This window comes from Meles meles, chromosome 6 (assembly GCF_922984935.1).
Source record: "Meles meles chromosome 6, mMelMel3.1 paternal haplotype, whole genome shotgun sequence".
Taxonomy (NCBI): Eukaryota; Metazoa; Chordata; class Mammalia; order Carnivora; family Mustelidae; genus Meles; species Meles meles.
This window is the reverse complement of record NC_060071.1, coordinates 18,643,925-18,664,671: the sequence shown is the minus strand read 5'-3', so window position 1 is coordinate 18,664,671 and position 20,747 is coordinate 18,643,925. Positions and strand designations below refer to the sequence as shown.

Genomic DNA, 20,747 nt, shown 5'->3' with positions numbered 1-20,747 from the left:
TGCTGTCTTAGGAATTGAATCTGCTTTCTCCTTGATAGATGAACTTCGTCCTGGCTGGATATTTTGTTGATCTTCTGGGGGAGGGGCCTGTTGTAGTGACTCTCAAGTGTCTTTGCCCGAGGCGGGATTGCACCGCCCTTACCGGCGGCCCCACTAAGTAATCGGCTCGGGTTCGCTTTTGGGAGCTTCTGTTCCCTGAACGCTTTCCGTAGAGTTCCGGAGGACGGGAATGAAAATGGCGGCCTCCCAGTCTCCGGCCCGGAGGAGCTGAGAGCCTGGGGCCCCACTCCTCAGTGCGCCCCCAGAGGACAGCACCCAATCACTCCCGTATCCCCAGCCTCTAGCCGCGCTCCGAGCTCACCCAGCCCGCGACCAGTTCAAGGTAACCCCGAGCTGAGAGTTCAGTCCTCGGCTCTGTCTCTGCAGCCGGCTTCTCCGTTCTAATACCTGCGCGCTCTGCGACACTCCGACACCCCCGATCCTTCTGTGACCCTGCGGGGCCTGGGGCCACGCTGGCCCCGCGTGGGCTTCACCCCGGTTTAGCCCCTGGAGCAATGTCCCTCAGTGGAACAGACTTTTAAAAGTCCTGATTTTGTGCTCCGTTCCTCCGCCGCTTGCCGGGAGCCGGCCCCTCCCCCCGCGGTCTATCTTCCCGTCGTTTTAGATTCACTTCTCCGCCAGTCCTACCTTTCAGAAAGTGGTTGATTTTCTGTTTCTAGAGTTGCTGTTCTTCTTCTCTTCTCTCTCCCGTTGGATTTGTAGGTGTTTGCAATGTTTAGATAAGCTATCGAGCTGATCTCCTGCTACCTGATGTAGTCTCAGGCTGCTACTTCTCCGCCATCTTGACTCCTCCCCTCCAAATGTGGGATTCTTGAAGGCTTCCTTTTTCCCTTTGTTAAAACGGCTTTCAAATTGATTGTCAAACATAGAGGCTTGTCAGGAAAAAAATTAGAAACTTGCCGTGAGCAGAACCTGTGTGAGCTGCTGACAGCATTGGCACCAGCTTCTCCTTGGTGTTTCTCTGACCGGTTTCGGGGCTAAGCCTTCAAAGCTGCCCCCTCCTCTCCTCTGCGCTCATAAGCGCCCAGTGTTATCTGGTTCTGTAGAGCAGGACCCCGCGGAGAATCTGTGGGTCTGAGTCGGCAGGTGGAACCTTTGACAAACCTCACCTCAGGTGAGCCCGAGGCAAAGCCAGAGTTGGGAACACAGGCTCTGCTCCATTTCCACAGGAGGCCACCTGGCACTAAGAAGTATCAGGTGTGGTGCGGGGAGCCTGCGTCCTCCTCTCTCTCTGCCTGCCTCTCTGCCTACTTGTGATCTCTCTCTCTGTCAAATAAATAAATAAAATCTTTAAAAAAAAAAAAAAAGAAGTATCAGGTGTGGGTCACCGTTTGGGGGTAAATACACCGAACATGCTGCGTCTCAGAGTGGGACTGATGCGGAGGCAGAAGGAAAGATGACCTTACAGACTTAGGGTAGGAGACTGACACGTTGCCTTCTCTGTCATTGTGCCCACTGCAAACGGCAGGTCAGATCCTTCCCTGAGAAGAGATTTTGACAGAGGGTAGCAGAGGAATTGAGGACACTGATGCCAGGGTGTCTGAAAGGGGAAAAGTGGCCCAACCCAGACCTGCCACTTTCTTTCACAACTGGGCTTAGTGCCCACCTTGTCTGGCTGGCCCTATCTTCCTTCCCAGAAGAACTTTAAAATGTTCAGAACACACCTTTTAAACCTGAAGGAGTTTAAGGGAGTGGACATTTTTTGTCAGCACCCCCCAGCCCTCTTGAGAAGGCAAACATGGGGCCCTGGGGTCGGGAGGGGGAGACCAGGCCACTGTTCTCCTTTCCTGGTCCCAGACAACCAGTGGTCAGGTCAGCCCCTAACTGTGGGAATGCTCTGGTTTTGGAAAAGAAGGACCCAGACCTATTGTTCCAAACATGAGTAGCTAGAGGCCATAGTGAACCCCTGAGGCTGGACGAGCTTTGGAGCAAATTTGCTCTTCCCACATAGCTACAGGCCCCAGGGGATCCTGGGAAGATTTAAAGGCTATAACTTGAAGAAGTCGCTTTCCGTCGTCTTCTCATGGAAGTGCTACATGACCACCTCAGCATCTAAAGCCAGTCGCCGCCCGAGTAGAGTCGCTTGGGGAAGTCACCATAGTCTGATGATACTGAAGAAGGATCGTCTGTGATGAAGGACTTGCAAACCTTTTTCCAGAACTTCCACAGTTGTTGGAGGGAGCCCTCCCAGCAACCAGGTGTTAGGTGGAGTAGTCTAGCTATGAAAGGAGGGCCTACGGTGGGGTAATTGGGCCTGCCAGTTGGGAATATTGTGGATGGGTTACTCTTGACAAATGGCTAGCATTGCTCTGGGCAGGACGACCAGACAAGCTTAGCTGACAGTGATTTCTTCTCCCATCCTTGGGGGCTACTGCATACACCTGACCATGTCTGTCTTTGTGTTTTGTGTGTTTTTGTTTTCTTTAGGACAGATTTCTGCGTACACAAAGACGAACCGTGTGACACCGTTGGTAAGTTTAGAAGCAGAATAATCACTTAGGGGGCTGCTGAACCCCATGATAATCTGGAGACCTGGTAACATTTCCAGTCTGGAGGAGCTCTCCTCAGACAGACCCTGCCTTTCCTGTTGCCTCTTTTCTTGTAAATTGGTTCTTTGTCTTCATTTGACTTCCTCTTTTGTTGCTGGGAAGTGTGAGGTTGCTCAGGGCAGAAGGCATCAAGACAGATGCTGAGTAAGGAAGACAGGAAAAGTGAAGTTACGGGAGGTGCCTCCAGGTTGCCTCAAGGGGACCGTGGTTGGGGGCACGCTTGGCTCTCAGCCTCTTGGTCACTCTTATAGGTGGGGACCCCACAACGTTATGCTGTTGTCATGAGTTTCCCGGTTCACTCTCATGCATGTGGCTGATCATTAGCAAAGGCCTAAGCGGTAAATTGGGACTGTGTGGGTGTGAGGCTAGCCTCCTTCACCAGGCTGGGCACCAGGCTTATTGCTTTCTGGTTACAAGGTCCCAAGACTGACACACAGCATGGCAAGACACGTTTTCCTTCTCCCCCTTCCCTCCCTCTTCTAACTTCACTCCCTCCCCAGCTTTTCCACTTGCCATCTTCCCTTCTCTTCTATCCTTCTTGGTATCTGGCTTGTTCTTGATAGCTCATAGGTTTCCACTTGGAACCAGTTTTTGACCCATAGGAAGAGGGTGCTTTCTTCACAAAGGAAACATCAAGACGGTTTCCAATTGTGACTGCGGGGCACACATCTTTATTTACCACGAGGTCAAAATATGGCACCACCGAGAGCAAGAATCTGAATGCGACGTGCTTAGAATTGTAGGTAAACAGCATAGGATTGACAGATACATATTATCGTGGGATTCAAATATTTAAAAACCTGTGCTTCCTAGGGAGTCCTAGCACAGTTTTAAGTGCCCTGTCTCCAAATACATTTACATCGGAGGTCAGCACCCCAACATATGAATTTCAGGGAGAGGAGGGCACCATTCGGTCCATAACACTACTCATTTGACACTTTGCACACTGCTGATGAAATCTAATGTCCTTGCATGACCTCCCAGGTGTGTGTGTATGTGTGTGTCTCTGTTTCCTCCATAAAATCTCTTAATTGCATGGACCAGCTGTAATCATTCTTTCTGTGACAGCCACTTAGCACAAGGCTGAACCAGCCCTGTCTCATACTTCCTTATTGCATCCTCTTTTCCAATACCTCAGTGATGTTCAGCTTCTACAAAGGAAATGAATCCCTTCCTTTGGGAGAAAAAACAAAACAAAACTTACATAGTGCTTTTGTTTTAACATGCCATAATTTATTTGTACTTATTATCAAGTCGGTTTGTAAGAACAGCAGTGATTCCATGAAGAGAAAAATTTGAAAACTGGGGTTATGGCAGACTTACAGCAGTCTCATCCAATTTGTTTCTGTATTTTTTTAACCTTTTATTTTGTAATAATTACAGAATCGTTGAAAGTTGCCAAAGAAATTCAGAGCTAAGTCTCTTGTACCTATCACCCTGCTTTCTCCCACGGTTGCAACTTACGTAACCGTAGTGTATTTCCAAACCGGGAAATTGACTGGCACGGTACAGTGAGCTAGGCTACAGATTCTACTCAGGTTTCACTGGGTTTTTGCATGAATCCCGTTTTGGGGTGTGTTTTTACATATAGTTCCATGCCATTTTACTATGTATGTAAATTCATCCAGCCACCAAGACAGTCGGAGCAGAACTGGTCCATCACCTCTAAGCAGCTCACTCAGGCTGCTCCTGTAAATCTCCTTCTTCTCCCTCCCCCCTTTCCTTTCCCTAACTCCTGGCTACCACGTATCTGTATTCCAAGTCTATAATTTTGTCATTCCAGCATCCAATTTGTTTTTGTATTTGTTTTGATTCTGCAGAATGGAAAAATAATCTGAATCACATAGGTATGAGGTTGCCAGTGCTGAGAGATCTTGAACAGCTGCCTTCAGATCTCAGGGTCAGGCTCTAGCAGGAGGGGCTGTGCCCTTGGTTTTACAGAAAATGGGAGAATGTGGCACCTTGAGAAACCAGGGAAGCTTGGGGATTGCTGGTGTTTTGTAATTTGGCACATGGTAGTGTTTTCTGTTTGCTTTCTTGGTTTGATTCGGGTATAAACTTACATGCATACAGCAAAAGGTACCAGTCTTAGTGGATTTTTAATTTATACCTGTGCTTTTTTTTTTTTTTTTAGTTGTATTTATTGAAATAGTTTTTTTTTTTAAAAGATTTTATTTATTTCCTGCTACCTGGCGATTCACAGACCTGTACCCCTGGGGATAAAAATACATTATATGTTTATTAAAAAAAAAAATTTGGAAGGGGAGGCGAACCATAAGAGACTATGGACTCTGAAAAACAACCTGAGGGTTTTGAAGGGTCAGGGGTGGGAGGTTGGGGAAACAGGTGGTGGGTAATGGGGAGGGCACGTTTTGCATGGAGCACTGGGTGTTGTGCAAAAACAATGAATACTGTTACGCTGAAAAAATAAATAAAATGGAAAAAAAAAGATTTTATTTATTCGACAGACAGAGATCACAAGTAGACAGGGAGGCAGAGAGAAGGGGGAAGCGGGCTCCCCCCTGAGCAGAGAGCCTGATGCAGGGCTCGATCCTGAGACCCTGGGATCATGACCTGAGCCGAAGGCAGAGGCTTTAACCCACTGAGCCACCCAGGCGCCCCTATTGAGACGAGATCGGGCGCGTTCAGGGTGGTATGGCCGTAGACCAGGTGCCCCTATTGAAATAGTTCTAAAGCAATATTTTGAATTCTCTTTTAAACTATTTTTTAAATGGTAGTAAATATATATAACATAAAATTTATATATAAAATCCTAGCCATTTTTAAGTGTGTAGTTCAGTGACATTAAGCACATCCACACTGTGGTATAGTCATATGTCTGTGTCCTCAAAACCACTGCTCAGATTAAGGTGTGGAATGTCATCAGCCCCCTCAAAGGTTATCTCATGCCCCCTCCCAGCCACTATCCCCCCAAAGGTAATGTGCTGTTACTAACTTTTTCTAAAAAAAGATTTTTTTTATTTATTTACTTGAGAGAGAGACAGCATGAGAGGAGGAAGGTCAGAGGGAGAACCAGACTCTCTGCTGAGCAGGGAGCCCGATGCAGGACCCCATCCCGGGATTCCAAGATCATGACCTGAGCCCAGGGCAATAGCTTAACCAGCTGAGCCACCCAGGCGCCCCTGTTGTAAACATTTTAACTACTGTCTTAAAAAGCAGCTTAAAATAGATTTCAGAGTGAAATTCTAACAATTCATTCGGAGAACCCCCAGGTAGCTAGTGGAGTTTGGGGTCCTGTTAAAAATTACTTTCCCTGTTCAGTCTGCATGCGCCCATTTCAGCAGACCAGGTGGGTGCACGATCTGGTTGGAACATAGCACCCCAGGTAGCCCTGGAAGGGGAGACCGTAGACGCCATGCAGAGGTCAGTGGTGGGGCCGGTGGGGGATGGCCTCCATCTGCTTGTCACCAGCTCCCAGTCATGCCCCGGGTCACGTGACCTGCAGCTCCTCAACATATCTGCACAGGGCTAGGGAGGCTCTGGCTCTTTGGGCTTCCACCGGGGAGCAATAACACGGGAAGGAGTTCTCCAGAGGGCAGTCAGCGTGCTTTAGCCAGGGGGAAGGATGGATGCTAGACAGTCCAGGACCACCAATGTCCGATGCATCCCTGACCCTTTCATTAAGATTGAAATATGAGAAACCCATGTGTCTGCAGCATGTTACCGGGGTCCTATTGGCGTAAGCAAGGAGGGCTTCCTTGGCCCTAAGTCTGAGGTGGTCTTGACCCCTGAGGGGGAGCAGCCTCATCAAGCCCCACCTCCCTGGCTTGGAGCTGGCCTGCACAGATGAGTAAACACGCTTTTAAAACAGTCACACCTGATGGACCCTCCCTCCCAGCTCTTCCAGTTTGGGCCACTGTGGAAGGAGAAGGGATGGCAGCACAGAGGTCCTGCTGATCTCCACCTTGTAGGAAGACATGTACAGGGAGAAAAGGCAACGCTTACGGCAGAAGGTTCTAGAAAAACAGCTTCATCGCTAAAAGAAACAGCTGCCCCCTCACTGGATGGTCCCTATTTTAAAACCTTTAAAACCTTGCCTTTTGGGGGTTGTGGGCTTTTTCTCTGTTGAATTGCTTCATCCCGAGGAAAAAGCTGTCCTAAGTAAGAAGGAGTATGAAGGGGCGAGACCTCTGAAAGCCTCTGTTGGCCCTTCACATTGCACTTCCCAACACACACGCCTCTGGGCATCTGTAGGTGGTACCTGAGCAGCCTGGACCACCAGACACATCTGAGTTAACGTGGCGTTTGTCCTGGTTCTAACCTTAGCTGTAAACTGAGCTGTGGTGATTTTTTTTTTTTTTCCGGACAACAACCTTATTCAAGCTTCACAAATTTAGTTCTAATTATTGGCATTAGTGTTTTTGCTTGCTCGCTCTCATTTTTTTAATTAATGGCAAAACCTCCTTTCCCCTACTGCTGCCAAGTCAAGGGATGTGATACGTGATAATCCTGCACCAAAGACAATGGACATGCTCAGTGGCCTCATGAAATGTTGCATATACAAGACCAGGGAGATACCACTGAGGGGCTCTGAGACTGGTCCACACACTGGAACCCTGCTGTTTGGACAGAGGTCTCCATGGCTGTCCCTGAACTTGGGTGTCCCTGTGTGGCCCATCGTGCTGGCACTGAGCTCCCTGAGATGTCTGGGCAGCCCAGCGGGGGCTTCATGGATGTGGCCACTGACATCCACAGAGCAGGTCTGTCAGGGAGGGAGGAAGTGCGAGAGGGAGCATCACCCACCAGGATGAAGGTTTTGGGAAATGACATATCTGCTTTGGAAGTCTGTTTCAGGGCAGCCTCCATAAGACCACGGAAGGAACATTTGCTGGGAAACCAGTGAGAGACGAGGGCGAGGGCTTAGTGTCCAAACACTGCCCTGTTGGGTTTTTATTAAATAAGAGTGTCAAGGAGGAGACGTTCTGAACTGTCATGTCTCAGGGCTTCAGCAAGAACGTCTTGCCACTTTGTGTGTATTAAAAAAACATCAAAAAGCATCCGTCTGGCTGCCCTTTATCCCTCCACATTCATCACCCTGGAGGACCTTTGGTTGGTCCAGTCCTAGTGCTGAAGCTGAAAAACTGAAAAACTTTGTGGAATGTCCTTCAGAGTGCACATTTTATTTATTTATTTATTTATTTATTTATTGCATTTTTCTGGTATTGCTAAGTCTTCACTCGGGGAGGGCAGCTTTGAATGGTAGAGGCGTCAAAGGTTCTGTGTGCTGAATGCCGCTGGAAAGTACCATTTGAGATAAAAATACAAAAGTTTCACGAGTAAGGCCGAGCTTCGGGTTTGCATCCAAGAGCTTTCCTGTGGGTTTGTTTGCTTTATTTTGTTTTTCCTTCTGACCTCACAGAAGTCAGGGTTCAGTTTTGCTTCAGAATTGTTTGTCAGAAGTAGTCTCAGATGTCTGTCCCCGAAGGACATTTACTCCATTGAGGGAACAAGGTCTGATGTGTCTTCCTTCTAACCCCACCTCATGCTGCCCCACCGTCAGGCTGACCCACACTGTGTCCCTTGTGTCTACCCTGAGAGGCTTCCAGAAGAGAAGGCTTAACAGTCAATGATATATTAGTTGTCCCGAATCAGATGACCTGAGGTCTTCAGCAAGTTCATTGTTTTCAGGAGTCAGATCGGTATTTATAGTTAGGCTCCTGACCATGATTTGTGATTTTTTTGGTGTGTGTGTGAGGTTTTATGAAAGGCTTCAATTTTGTAAATCAAATAGGCATGCATCTAGCAATCAGGGATTTAGATTCTCTGGGCCAGTGCTGCCTTCCTCCTCATATAATTAAAAAAGAAAAAAAATTGGCCATGCCCTTAAGAGAGTTAGCAAAGTCGCATTCTGTTAATGTGAGGGCTTTGCTCCTTGCAAATTCAGCTTGGATTTCTCAGCCAACAGAAATTATCTGGGAAAGCTAAACAGGAGGTACTTCAGGAGCCTGGCTTCTTCCCTCCCCTGTCCAGCTTCCCATGTAGATTTAGAGTAGCTTCTCAAAAATGATGTTGGAGAGGGTCTTCCAAAAACCTTTGTTGGAGCCTCCATGCCTAAAGCAGGGGATGGCCCTGGGGGTTCTCCCACCTGTTTACTGCTGTATGGCTGTCCTGTGGCATGACATGAAGATAGTGACTGGAGAGAATGAAAAGGTGAACGAGTGTGTGTGTGTGTGTGTGTGTGTGCGCGCACGCGCGTGCGCCCACTTGCCCATGCACCTACATATGTCCATATACACATACCCGGACATGCACACATGCCCAGGTGCGTGCACATACGGTGGAAGCGTGTAGTAGGTGTACGGACTTCCTCTGCCCTGAAGTCTGGAGGGGCTTCCTTTGTGCTCACAGACTTCGGGAAGCTCCCCAGGAGGGAGCCGCCCCGACGAGGCCCGCCGGCCCTGGCGCCGACACAAGAACCCAGGGCGGGAGGTTTCTGCTGGGGACTTGGCAGGAAGTCCCCCCTGAAACCAGTTGCCCCGGGGGACCAAATTCAGCTTTTCTTCTTCCCTGTGCCAGGGTCATGTCTAAGGTTACATAATGGCCGAGATACATTTTAAAATGGTAAAAAAAATACGTGGGTATGTTTTGCATGGGGTAGGATTCTGCCAGCCCTTTGGAGATTGCGGCTCTGTTTATTCTGGAACGATCCAGAGACCAACAAAAACGCAGAGCTGTGCTTGATTGCCTTTTGGGCTGGAAAGCAAGAGGGCTGAGTGCGAGAGCGCCTGGCCTCTGCAAGGTTTCCAGCTGTGGTCCTTCAAATGCAGGCTTTGGAGCCCCTATCTGTGTTCAGCTCAGAAAGCAGGATGCCTTAGGGAGGCTGTCCTTCCCCAAGACTGCCAACTAGCACCTTTCCAGGTTCTGCACTCAGGTGGCTTGAAGGGGACTCTGGAACAGATGGCCTTCTAGTCAGGTGGCTCTGATACTCGAGGTGTTGGTGACCTTGGTGTTGGGCCACAGCCCGCCCCCGTCGTTTATCATGGACCGAGGCATGATATGTCCGTCTCCATTGTGTTTCCATTCCTCAAGGCCGAAGGTGGGCTTTGGGATCAGCTGGGAATGAAGTGGGGTGCTTCACCTCATTATTGGTGTGGCCCTTCCTCCAGGCATGCGACTCTCAGTCAGTCCTGACCGTTTATTAGGTTTGCTAGGAACAACCACCAAAAACCCTCCTTGAATGGAGGGCGGGATAGGGAGTAGAATCATAAATAGGAAACGAGGTCTTCGTGAGATGCCTTTTGTGTAATTGTGAGTCCTGATGCACTCTGGGAACCTGTGCGCCTTCCCAGGTGTTGAGAGCCGTAGGACTGGCCCGGCGGGGAGGGGGCCCAGTTCACGTATGCTGCCGGTCCAGTGGGAACAGAGAATCAGAGAAGGGCTTCCACCCTGCTTTCATCGCAGTATGACCCTCGTGGTGGTCCCTTGTACCACCCAAAGAGCCCCGTCACCTCCACAGTGAACACTGAACCAGCCTCAGGGGCCACAGTGGGCTTAGTGTGGTGGTCTGAGCATCGGCCCTGCAGCTAGACGTGGGTTCGAGTCCTGCCTCCACCACTACCCTCGTGTGAGTCATCTAAAATCTCCAGCTCTGTTTTCTCATCTGTAAAATGGGAGTAAGACTACCCAGGGTTATTCTGAGGGTGAAATGCAATGATTGATCACACCCAGTAGGATGGCTGTTGCCTGAGAGAACCCCAGAAAATACACGTGATGGTGAGGATGTGGAGGTAAGGGGAGCCCTTGTGTACCTCTCTCGGAAAGCTGTGGTTCATCTACAATGAAAAACAGAATGGCGGTTCCTCAAAAAATAAAAATATCATCTGGGAATTCCTTCTCTAGGCATATACCCAAGAAAAGTGGGACTTGAACAGATATTTGTACACTCACGTATTTAGCAGGATTATTCACAAAGAAGTGAGTTAGGTGCTCTCTGAATGGTGAACAGATAAAATATGGTGTGTGATATGCCCAAGTATTATTCAGCCTTAAAAATGAAGGGTTTTGGGGTGCCTGGGTGGCTCAGTGGGTTAAAGCCTCTGCCTTCGGCTCAGGTCGTGATCCCAGGGTCCTGGGATCGAGGCCCACATCGGGCTCTCTGCTCAGCGGGGAGCCTGCTTCCTCCTCTCTCTCTCTGCCTGCCTCTCTGCCTACTTGTGATCTCTGTCTGTCAAATAAATAAAAATTTAAGAAAATGGTTTTCTGAAATAAGCTATAACATGGATAAAACTCAAAGACATGCTAACTGAAATAAGCATGTCACAAAAATCAAATAATATATGATTCCATTTATGTGGGATTTCTAGAATCAAAATCATGAAGACAGAGTAGGATGGTAGGGGTTGGAGGGGAAGGAGAATGAAGAGTTAGTGTTTAATGAATGTTGAGTTTCAGTTTGGAAAAATGAAAAAACTCCGGTGCCTGGGTGGCTCAGTTGGTTAAGCATCTGCCTTCAGCTTGGGTTATGATCCCAGGGGTCCCAGCATTGAGCCTGCTTCTCCCTCTGCCTCTGCTACTTCTGTGTGTGCTCTCTCATTCACTCTCTCACTGGGCAAATAAAGAAAATCTTTTTTAAAAAAAGAAAAATGAGAAAGCTCTCAAGGTACCTGATGGTGATGGTTGCACCACAATGTGAATGTATTTAATGCTGTTGAAATGTATACTTAAAATGGTGAAAATAGTAAATTTTGTGCCATATATAGTTTACTACAAATTTTTTTAATTTTTAATTTTTTAAAAAATTATTTATTTGAGTGAGAGAGACAGAGAGAGAAAGAACAAGCACGAGAGCGGGGTGAGGAGCAGGGAGAGAAGCAGGCTCCCTGCTGATCAGGGAGCCCAATGCGGGGCTCAGTCCCGGGGCTCTGGGGTTATGACCTGAGGCAAAGGCAGATGGTTAACGGATGGAGCCACCCTGGTGCCCCTACGGATTTTTTTTTTTTTTTTTTTTAAGCGAGATGACCAAAAGAGCAAAGTTATGAATGTTATTCACTACCCCCTTCTTTTTGAGATTTCTTCTAGGAAAACAGGACAGGAGAAGTACAATTCCCAGAGAAGGGGGTTCTCATGCTTCCCTTCCTGGGGGGCCGGGTGGGAGGCGAGGGGCTGTAGGACCCTGGGTAGTATGCAGGGCACAGCAGGGAAGGAGGAGGAGAAGAACATGTAGAGATTGGGATGGGTTCGGGGAAGAGTGAAGAGAGGAGAGAGCATTAGAAGAATCATTGTTGGGGGGCTGAATTAGAGAGCCTTCTTTAATATTCTTAAATGCATATAGGGCTTAGGGGGCCCTTTGCAAGTTTCTTTGGTTGCTAAGTATGCTCCTTCAGCTTGGATTCCTGGGCCAGATTGGACCAGGCAGACAATGGAGACTCAGTGAAGTGTTACACTAGTACTTTGGGACCATGGGGCATCGTCATCTGTGTCTGGCATTAAAGTCATCACTTTACAGTTGAGCCAAGAGTTCACTTTCTCAGTGACTGCTCAACTGTTGGATTCATGGTGTAGAAAGCTGGGGTTGGTCCCATTCAAGCCCTGTGGTTGGTGCTCAGAATTAACCACAGGGGAGGGTGTGTGTGACCTTCCTGATGCAGAAGGGGAAGAATGTTTGTTTGTTGCTTGAATGTTTCAGGGGGTTTACCAGAATCCTGTGGTCGTTGTGAGCTCCTTAAGTTGAAGAATCCCCAGCTCCCCTGAGGGAAGTTGAAAGTTGGCTCTGAGTTTTCTAGCTCAGTTTCTACAAATATGCAGCTCGAGACTTAGGAGTGCTTCAGGACAGGGAGTGGAGGTTATGTCAGGCCAGCCTGTGGGTCTGTTCTGTTGCAGACACCAGATCTGGGCCTGGCTGTTATTTAGGGTTTGGATTGAAATAGCCTTTGGAATTATTGGCATAGACAACTTGGATCAGAATTTCCTGACAAGTGCTGTTGTGGGGGGAGGGGGTTCTGTTGTTGCACCAGAAAGGCTGAGTCCTGGCTAGGAAGGGCTAGTCCCAGCTGGGAAGGGCTGAGTCCTGGTTAGGAGGGGCTAAGTCTTGGTTAGGTCATTAATAAGTGACCTCTTGAACCATGGTTAGGAGGGGCTAAGTTCTGGTTAGGAAGGGCTGAATCCTGGTTAGAAGGAACTGAGTCCTGGTTAGGAAGGGCTGAGCCATCATCATGGAGGGGCTGAGTCTTGGCTAGAAAGGGCTGAGTTCTGGCTGGGAAGGGACTGAGTCCTAGTTGGGAAAGGGCTGGGTTCTGGTTAGGAGGGTCAGAGTCCTGGGTTGATCCTGAGGGTAGGACTTATTTCCCCCAGAGGGCTTACTATCTCCTGCTCTGAAAGTAGTGAGGCCCCAATGGGTGGGATTCATATCTGATTTCTTTATCAAGTCGAGTAAATAAGGGTGATGTGTCCTTGTCCACCCTCTTCCTGGTGACATTCTCTCTGCAGGAGGTCCAGCAGCACCAGGCAGGTCAGGGAACCTGGCGGCTCAGTAGATATCCACATGTGGACAGGGTACCAGCCTCTGTGGTGGTAGAGCTCTTCTCTAGGGCTCCCTCCTGCAGGGACCCTCTTCTCTGCTCACTTCCACAAAAGGTAGACTCTTCTAGCTCTTTAGCTGCCTTCCATCTCCCGCTGGTCACAGGCATTGTCTTCACCAGCGTGGGCTGCTTTAGCAAAACACTCCTGGCTGGCCGGCTGCCACCGCAGACATTTGTTCTCATGATTCTGGAGGCTGGGAAGTCCCAGATCAAGGTGTGCTGTTTGGGCTTCAGTTCCTGGGCCAGACTGGACCACGCAGGCAACTGAGACTTAAGGAAGCATTACCACTGATATTTGGGGACCATGGGCCATCATCGTCTGTGTCTGGCCAATTCAGTGTCTGCTGAGGTCCAGCTTCCCAGCTTGCTGATGACTGCTGTGTCCTCACAGTGGAGAGCGAGCCCGTGTGCCTGTTCTGTCTTCCTCTGCTTACAAAGACACTAATCCCACCGTGGGGGCACCAGCCCCATGACTACTCTAAATCTGATCATACCCCCAGCCCACTGGGGGTCAGGGCTTCCATAAATGACTTCGGGGGAGGGGGACGCAAACATGGGGCATGTAGTAGGCAGCGACAGGTGACAGTTTAGCACCTCACAAGCCCGGGAGCAGTGCCAAGATCCAAGCCTTCTCTGAACTTCTCCTTGGAGCAGGGAGGAGCTCTGCTCTCAACAGAGCCTTCTGCTGTATCCCCGCACGAGCCCCTGCTGGGTAGATGGCGTCCGTGCTGCTGCTTGTCCTGTTGTCCGGTGGTGACAGAGCTGCCACCCCTGTTTGTCAGGAACTTTGGTGTAAGATGCTGCATGCCTGTAATTCATTTAATCCTCCAGTTCTCTGAGGAAGTGCTGCAGGTTTTCTGTGTGGGGAAACTGAGGCACGGGCGATCACTAACTTGTCCAGAGCCCCACACCACGTGGTAAGTGGTGGAGCCAGACACTGACTCCAGACAGTGCAGTTCCAGTATTTTCTCTTAACTCTATCTTGTCTTTCAATAGCCTTTTAAGTGAAGTATCCTCATTCCTGTGAGCAGATGGGGAAACTGAGCCCCCAAAAGGATACATTTCTTGTCTGGGATTATACCATTAATAAGTGACGGCTGGCATTAAAGGAACTCACTGGAAAGCCTGAGGGTTAACTCCTAACTCTCTTGCCACATCTGTGCCCATTTGGTTTTCTCTTCCTGCAAGTATCGCTCGCCCATCATGACGTGTGCCCAGCACGGCCTTCTTTTCCCAGTCTCCATCACGCAGTCTTTTCAGAATAGACCTTGTCCTCACGCTTTGCTTCTCCAGGCTTTACATTCGTACACCTTCCTTGAGTACTCGTCTGTGCCAGGCATGGCTCCAGACCTGGGGACACTGGAGGTACAAAACCAAGGCCCCTGTCTTTGTAGCACTGACATTTTGCAGAGGGGTTGGCTGTGTGTGATCTAGAAGTAAGCTCAAGAGTAGGAGTAGAGATCCTCCGTGAAGAGGAGAAGTAGGGAAGGGGCATCGGGGTTTGTGGAGGTGGGACTTCAGATCGTAGCTGGAGTGGCCGAAGACTTGGGTGAGAGGGTGACACTGGGCAGTCAGACTCTCTGCCTGTAATCTCCTTGGCCCACAGGGGCTTCTAGAGATGTCGATGTCACCCATGCCAGGGATATTAATCTCTAAGAGCAACACTTCCGTTGGTGCACAGCCAACGGCTTCCCAGGGTGCACAGCCATCCCGCAGTGGGGACAAGCAGGGTGCCCCCGGCCCTCTCCCCCTCTGCCTTCCTCTCGCAGGACCCTTGGCTCTGCTTCTCAGCCACAGTCCGACCTGGGTTGGGTCCTCATGCTGTTGTTTCCTTGACATTGGGCATGCTGCTTCACAAACTCAACAGTCCTCAGTTTCCCTATTTGGAGAAGATCTCGATGTGCTCCCCCAGGCCTGTTCCCTCCCTGCTCCCGCCAAGTGCCTGTGGGGAGCCCTGATGATGACCGCTGCTCCGCACATCCCGTCTGCCTCCTTTCAGTTGGCCACAGGCCTTCCTGCCCAGCTGCCCCCAGCCTGTCACTGTGTGGGTCTTCTGGAAAGGGCTCTGGGGCAGGGCTTCAGAGCATGTCAGGGTGCTGGCCCCTCAGGCAGGAGTCACACTGTGAGTGAGGACAACTGAGACTGAGGGTTGACGCTGGCACCTCATGTCGAAGGGACAGGATCCTGACAGATGAAGGAACTGATGCAGAGTTCACCCCAGGTTGCACAGCGGGCCAGTGTGGGCCAGCCTGACCCCCGATCTATGCTCGTGCTGGAGGGGGGAGCTGACTCTGGGGCAGGGTACTGAAGGCCCCTGTGGGGGAGAGCCCAGCTTGCGAGTTTAGATTTGAGCCTGGGCCAGGGGGGAGTGGAAGTTTCTAACATGGCCTCTGGTTTTTCCCCAGGCCTGTTTTGAAGAATTCCAGCTCTGCTAACTGTAGAAACCAGGGCTAGTCTTGTCCTCATGTTTCAGGTTCCTGGTCTGTAAAATGGGCGTGATGTTGATTCCTTCTCTTGTGGTCACTGTGGAAAGGAAATGGGAAGCATAGGCAGAGGGCCGGGAACTCACCATAAGTGTTTTGTCCGTGCACGCTCTGTTGGCCTTGTTTCTGTGCCCCCTGCACCCAGCGGGTGTCTGAAGAGGACCTGGGAGTCCTGGGTGCTGCTGTTGAGGAAGGGAGATGTTCAAAGCTCATGCGTCTTAAAGGGTGATCTCCGACCACAGCATCTGCAGCACCTGGGAAGGTGGTAGAAGTGCACATTCTTGGCCCCACCCAAGCCCTTCCGCATCCCAGTTTCTCTGCGGTCTGTTTTCACAAGCTCTCAGGGGGTTCTGACAGGCACTCAAGTTTGAGAACCGCTGACCTAGGCCTTGGCAGCACCGGAGAAACAGGAGAACTGAATTCTACTGGGTGTGCATGTGTGTGCATGCGTGTGCGTGTGTAGGGTGGGAGAGGACACGGGGATCTTCACCTGCCAGCTCAGGGAAGCCCAGCAGATGCCCAGCAGCTGCCTGAGAGGAACCAGGAGGCAGCATCGCAGACCCCTGCCCAGTGTCAGCACCGCTGACTTCCTTCCCCGAGCGAGCCGGCCCTAAACCTTCTGGTAAACAGAGTCCTGGCCCTGTCACTGCTGAAGAAGACACTGTCCCCGAATGCTATTCTGCCATTTCTCCTTTTCCATTTTCTCCTTTTCCAGCCTGACCCCCGCTGAGAATCTTCTGGCGTCCTGCCCCCCTGCGGGGCCATTTGGGCCCTCTCTTCAAATTGCCAAAAGGTGCTGCTTGTACAACGTGGGGCTCCTGTTACTTTTCCCACGCATTCCAGGGGTTTTTTTGTTGGTTTGGTTTGGTTTTTTTACTCTATGAAAATGATGAGCGGTTTTTGCCCCCCCCCCCCCCCCAAGAGCCATTTCAACTTAATGGCTTCCCTCTCTCAGGTTCTCACCCCTTTCCTCTTGTTCGGTGTCCTGCTATTCCAGATATTTCTTACTGTCTCCGGTACCCCTTCATTACAGAATCAGATAGCACCCGACAGCTGTGCCTGGGCCGCGGAGGGGCTGCCTTGGGAGCAGCTGGGATGGCCTGCGGCTCTCCCCTCAACCCCGGCTGGGCTCCTGATGGAAGTGGAGGGGGGGTTTCCTCCCTCCCGGAGAGGCAGGGGTGTGAGCAGAGTGGCAGCAGCCCCCCTCCCCCCACCGCACCACCCGGGGCCGGCCTTTCCAGGAGCTGGTTATAGCATTTCCTTTGCCACAGACCTCCGGTTGCCAAGGTAAACATAGGTTTTGAGATATAGTGGAAACCCCAAGAGGGTTTTGTTTCTTGTGTTTTGTTTTTTTTTTTTTTGTAAATCTTGGAAAAGGAAATTAATAAGACAGTCGCTCTTTTGTTCCAAGCCGTCTTTTTTCTCCACACCCAGATATGCATGGGCACACTTTTTTCTCCACACCCAGATATGCATGGGCTGCACGTAAAAGTCAGAGAGAGTGTGAGCTCAGGGATCATGGCTGTGGCTGAGGAGACGGGTCACAGAAGCAGAAAGAGGGACTCTAGAGGCATTCTGGCTCCCCTCCCTGCTGGCATGTGACCTCGGGCTTCTTCCCTCCTTCTTCCCTCCGCAGCGGGTGCCTGCCTGGCAGGGTCATCAGGAGTGAGTAGGCCAACGGATGTAAAGCGCTTGGCCTGGCACCTGTCTGCCTCATGGAAACTGGTGGCTGTGATTTTTATTAGCCATTTCTAGGAGTCAACTGGCCATCCTGTGGCCCATGTTTCAGAAGACGCCTGACACATCTAACTCACCAGCAATTCCCCTGCTGTGCCTTCAAAATATATTATGAATCAGACCTCCTTTAAGCACCCCTGCTGCTCCCCCTGTGGTCCAGGCCTTTTACTGTCATCTGCCAGGTCTCCAGTCCTCCATGGTGGCCTCCCGCACAGCTCATTCTTAGGTCATAACCAGAGGGTTCCTTTTAAAACATAAAGCAGATCACGTGAGTTCCTTGATTAAACCCCTCTGGTGGTTTGGGATAAAATCCAAGGATCTGTAGGCCCCAGAACATTGTGGCCCATGACTTCCTTACTGACCTCACCTCCTGGTGCCCATGGCCTCGCCCGCCTGTGCCTTCCCCCTGTTCCTCCCCTGCCAGGCTTGCCGCTGTGTCAAGGCTTTGCACCTGCTCTTGCTGGGCCCTGGATGGTGTGCTGTCTGTTCCCTACTCAGTCAATCTGTACCCCAGAAGATTTGTTCACCCGTGTGCTGTCGGCCTCTGCAGCAGGAGCACCAATCCCAAGCAGTTACTTCTTTGTCTTCATGACCCCATTATATTCCCAGCCCTGGCACCTGATTGCTCCACGAGTGTTAATGGTATAACCGAATGAATGAATCAGTAAATTGACAGAGGTGTCCAGACAGATTAAGAGCTTCTATCCCACCACTAGGGGCTTTTCACTTCCCTTGATGACTCTAGTTTACCATCTTGAAAGGATACCCAGGGGTGGCTGGGTGGTTCAGTTAAGTGACCGACTCTTGATTTTGGCTCAGGTCATAATCTCATGGTCATGAGATGGAGCCCCATGTCAGGGTCTCTCCCTCTCTCTCTGGCCCTCCCCACCATGCTTACATGTGTGGGTGCTTGCTCTCTCTCAAATAAACAAACAAAAAAGCTGCTCAATATAACCTTCCAATGTGTTAAATCTTCTATAAAAGATCTTCAGACACAACTGATACTTGTTAAATATTTAGATAACTCCACTTTTAAGAAAGAAAACAGTGCAGTGGGACTTGGAGGTTAAGAAGGGTGTGCCTCACATGGGCATAGCTGAGGTGGTCCTCCTGCCTGTGAAACTATGGGCCATTGGCTGAATGTGTGCTGACTCCAGTGTAGATCTGAAGGGCAAGGGAAACGGTGTCTGCACAGAAGTGTTGTGAGGATGAAATGAGAGGAAGCCTAGCGTGTGGTCTGCAGGTAAGGTGTGCTCAATCCGCATTAGCCTGCATCACCCTTACCGCTCTGTGACAGCAGCTAGTCAGGTGGCAGACTGGGAGGGTAGGCAGTGGGAGGAAGGACGCTGTTCTGCTGACTCTGGGGCTGACACTGACCCACACAGCCCTCATAGCCTCCTTAGGTTTCCCAGCACAAGCAGGGAGGGGTACCACTGACATAGCCTCTGTGTCCCTCCAGTGTGTTTTTGATTAAGAAGAGAACAGGCATACTGGGAGCACGTGTAACCTCTCTGCATGACTTGATGCTGGTATTCTCTGGAATACCAGAGAATTCATTCCTTATCTGGCACTGTTTCCATCTCCCTCTGGTTTCCAAAGCCCATGGATGTGTCTACGCCCAGGACTTGAATGTCACCTCTGCCTTTGGGGGAGGGGGAGAAGATGCAGGTTGAGGGGTGCGCTGGTGGCTGCAGAGAAGCTGAGCCTCCTGTCCCAACTCCACGCTGCAAGCAGGGGTCCCACCTGGAGGGCTTGGCTCCCTGTGCTGGTCTGGGGCTGTACTGCCCGCCTTGGAGAAAGGTTTGCCTTCTGAAATGTGCAGTGAAATCCGGAACTGCCTTCTGGGCAGGTATCCCCAGCCCAACCCGGTTTTTCTGCTTATCATCTTCTGAGCATAAATTCCTTCATTACTTCAGCTGAGGGAAAACAAGTTTTGACTCTTCAGACAATTCTCTTGGGGCTAAGGCCTCCTTGGTTCATTTTTGCTGATCTTTTACGTTCTAGAATAAGTGCAGTTTATTAAGTAGGACAGAGGTTCAGGAATCAGACGTGGAGACTAATGAAGGAGAATGATGCCAAGGATTTATTCTCCATCTGTGCTCAGCCCAAATTTGGGCTCCGAAGAAGAAAACTGACGAGGAATTCCTATACATCATTGAAGTCTCCAGGGGATTACCACGAGATTACATAATACAGTTGTGGCTGACTCAGAGGCCAGAAAATGTATACTCAAAGCTCACAAGAAAGCAGCAGACAAGAGAAGACCGTTTTGCACAAGACTGAGTGAGTTCAGGGAAAGCCTACACCTGACCAACCAAGCAAATGATTCCAAACACCTCCGGTGCTCTGAGAAAGCCAGGAGCATGCTGGGAAATTACTCATCCCGTGACGTCAGCTCTGGAGAAAGCCTTTTTTTTTTTTTTTTTAAGATTTTATTTATTTATTTGACAGAGATCACAAGTAGGCAGAGAGGCAGGCAGAGAGAGAGGAGGAAGCAGGCTCCCTGCGGAGCAGAGAGCCCGATGCGGGGCTCAATCCCAGGACCTTGAGATCATGACCTGAGCCGAAGGCAGCGGCTTAATCCACTGAACCACCCAGGCGCCCCCGGAGAAGGCCTTTTAATCCCAAGTAAGAGGCCAGCTGGTGAAACACTTAGAAAAATATGGGTCGAGGGGCGCCTGGGTGGCTCAGTGGTTTAAGCTGCTGCCTTCGGCTCAGGTCATGATCTCAGGGTCCTGGGATCGAGTCCCTCTCACTCTCTCTGCCTGCCTCTCTGCCTACTTGTGATCTCTCTCTGTCAAATAAATAAATAAAATCTTTAAAAAAAAAAAAAAGAAAAATATGGGTCGATCACGGGTGGTCCTTGGGGAAGGGAACAAGGTCTCCTGGCAGGAACCGGACGGGTGCCCGTCTCCCATCCAGGCCAGGCCAGCAGCTGAGAGGTGCTGCTTGTTCCTGCAAGCAGACGATTGTCATCCGCACAATTCCAGTGGCTGGGTTAGGAAGTAAGAAGCTCAGGCACACTGGGAAATGTCTTTAATGAAATGAGCATTAGCCGGAGAGTTAGAAGCAGGGGTCATTGCCAAGAGGCATTGCACCGAAGCCTCAATTAAACTTTCCATTGGATTATCTGATGATAAGTAGTGTGCCTTTGGGATTTTCTTGTCTTTGATAGATGGCACGCGTTCAGAATTTAAAGCAGCGGGCGCCATAACATAACGCAGCGCTGGAAATAATGAGGCACGCCATCACTAGATACAAGGCACTTAAATTACCCCGATGGAAGTATTTATCTTAAAGACTGCCTTGGATTATTTCCCCCCTAGGACGTGTGGGCTCTCCATCTGCACTCTGATGGGAAGGGTTTCCAACTTTTGAAA

The 20,747-nt window shown here is 50.1% G+C and overlaps 1 protein-coding gene across 2 annotated transcripts in view; it reads left to right on the top strand.

Annotated features, from left to right (window-relative positions):
- The window catches only part of ADAMTS17 (ADAM metallopeptidase with thrombospondin type 1 motif 17), a 346,546-nt gene that overhangs the window by 91,589 nt on the left and 234,210 nt on the right, over positions 1 to 20,747 (top strand). For both annotated transcript variants that reach the window (XM_046010435.1, XM_046010434.1), the window contains exon 7: positions 2,488 to 2,531. In XM_046010435.1, the coding sequence (XP_045866391.1) occupies positions 2,488 to 2,531 (44 nt within the window). The remainder of the gene's footprint in view (positions 1 to 2,487; positions 2,532 to 20,747) is intronic.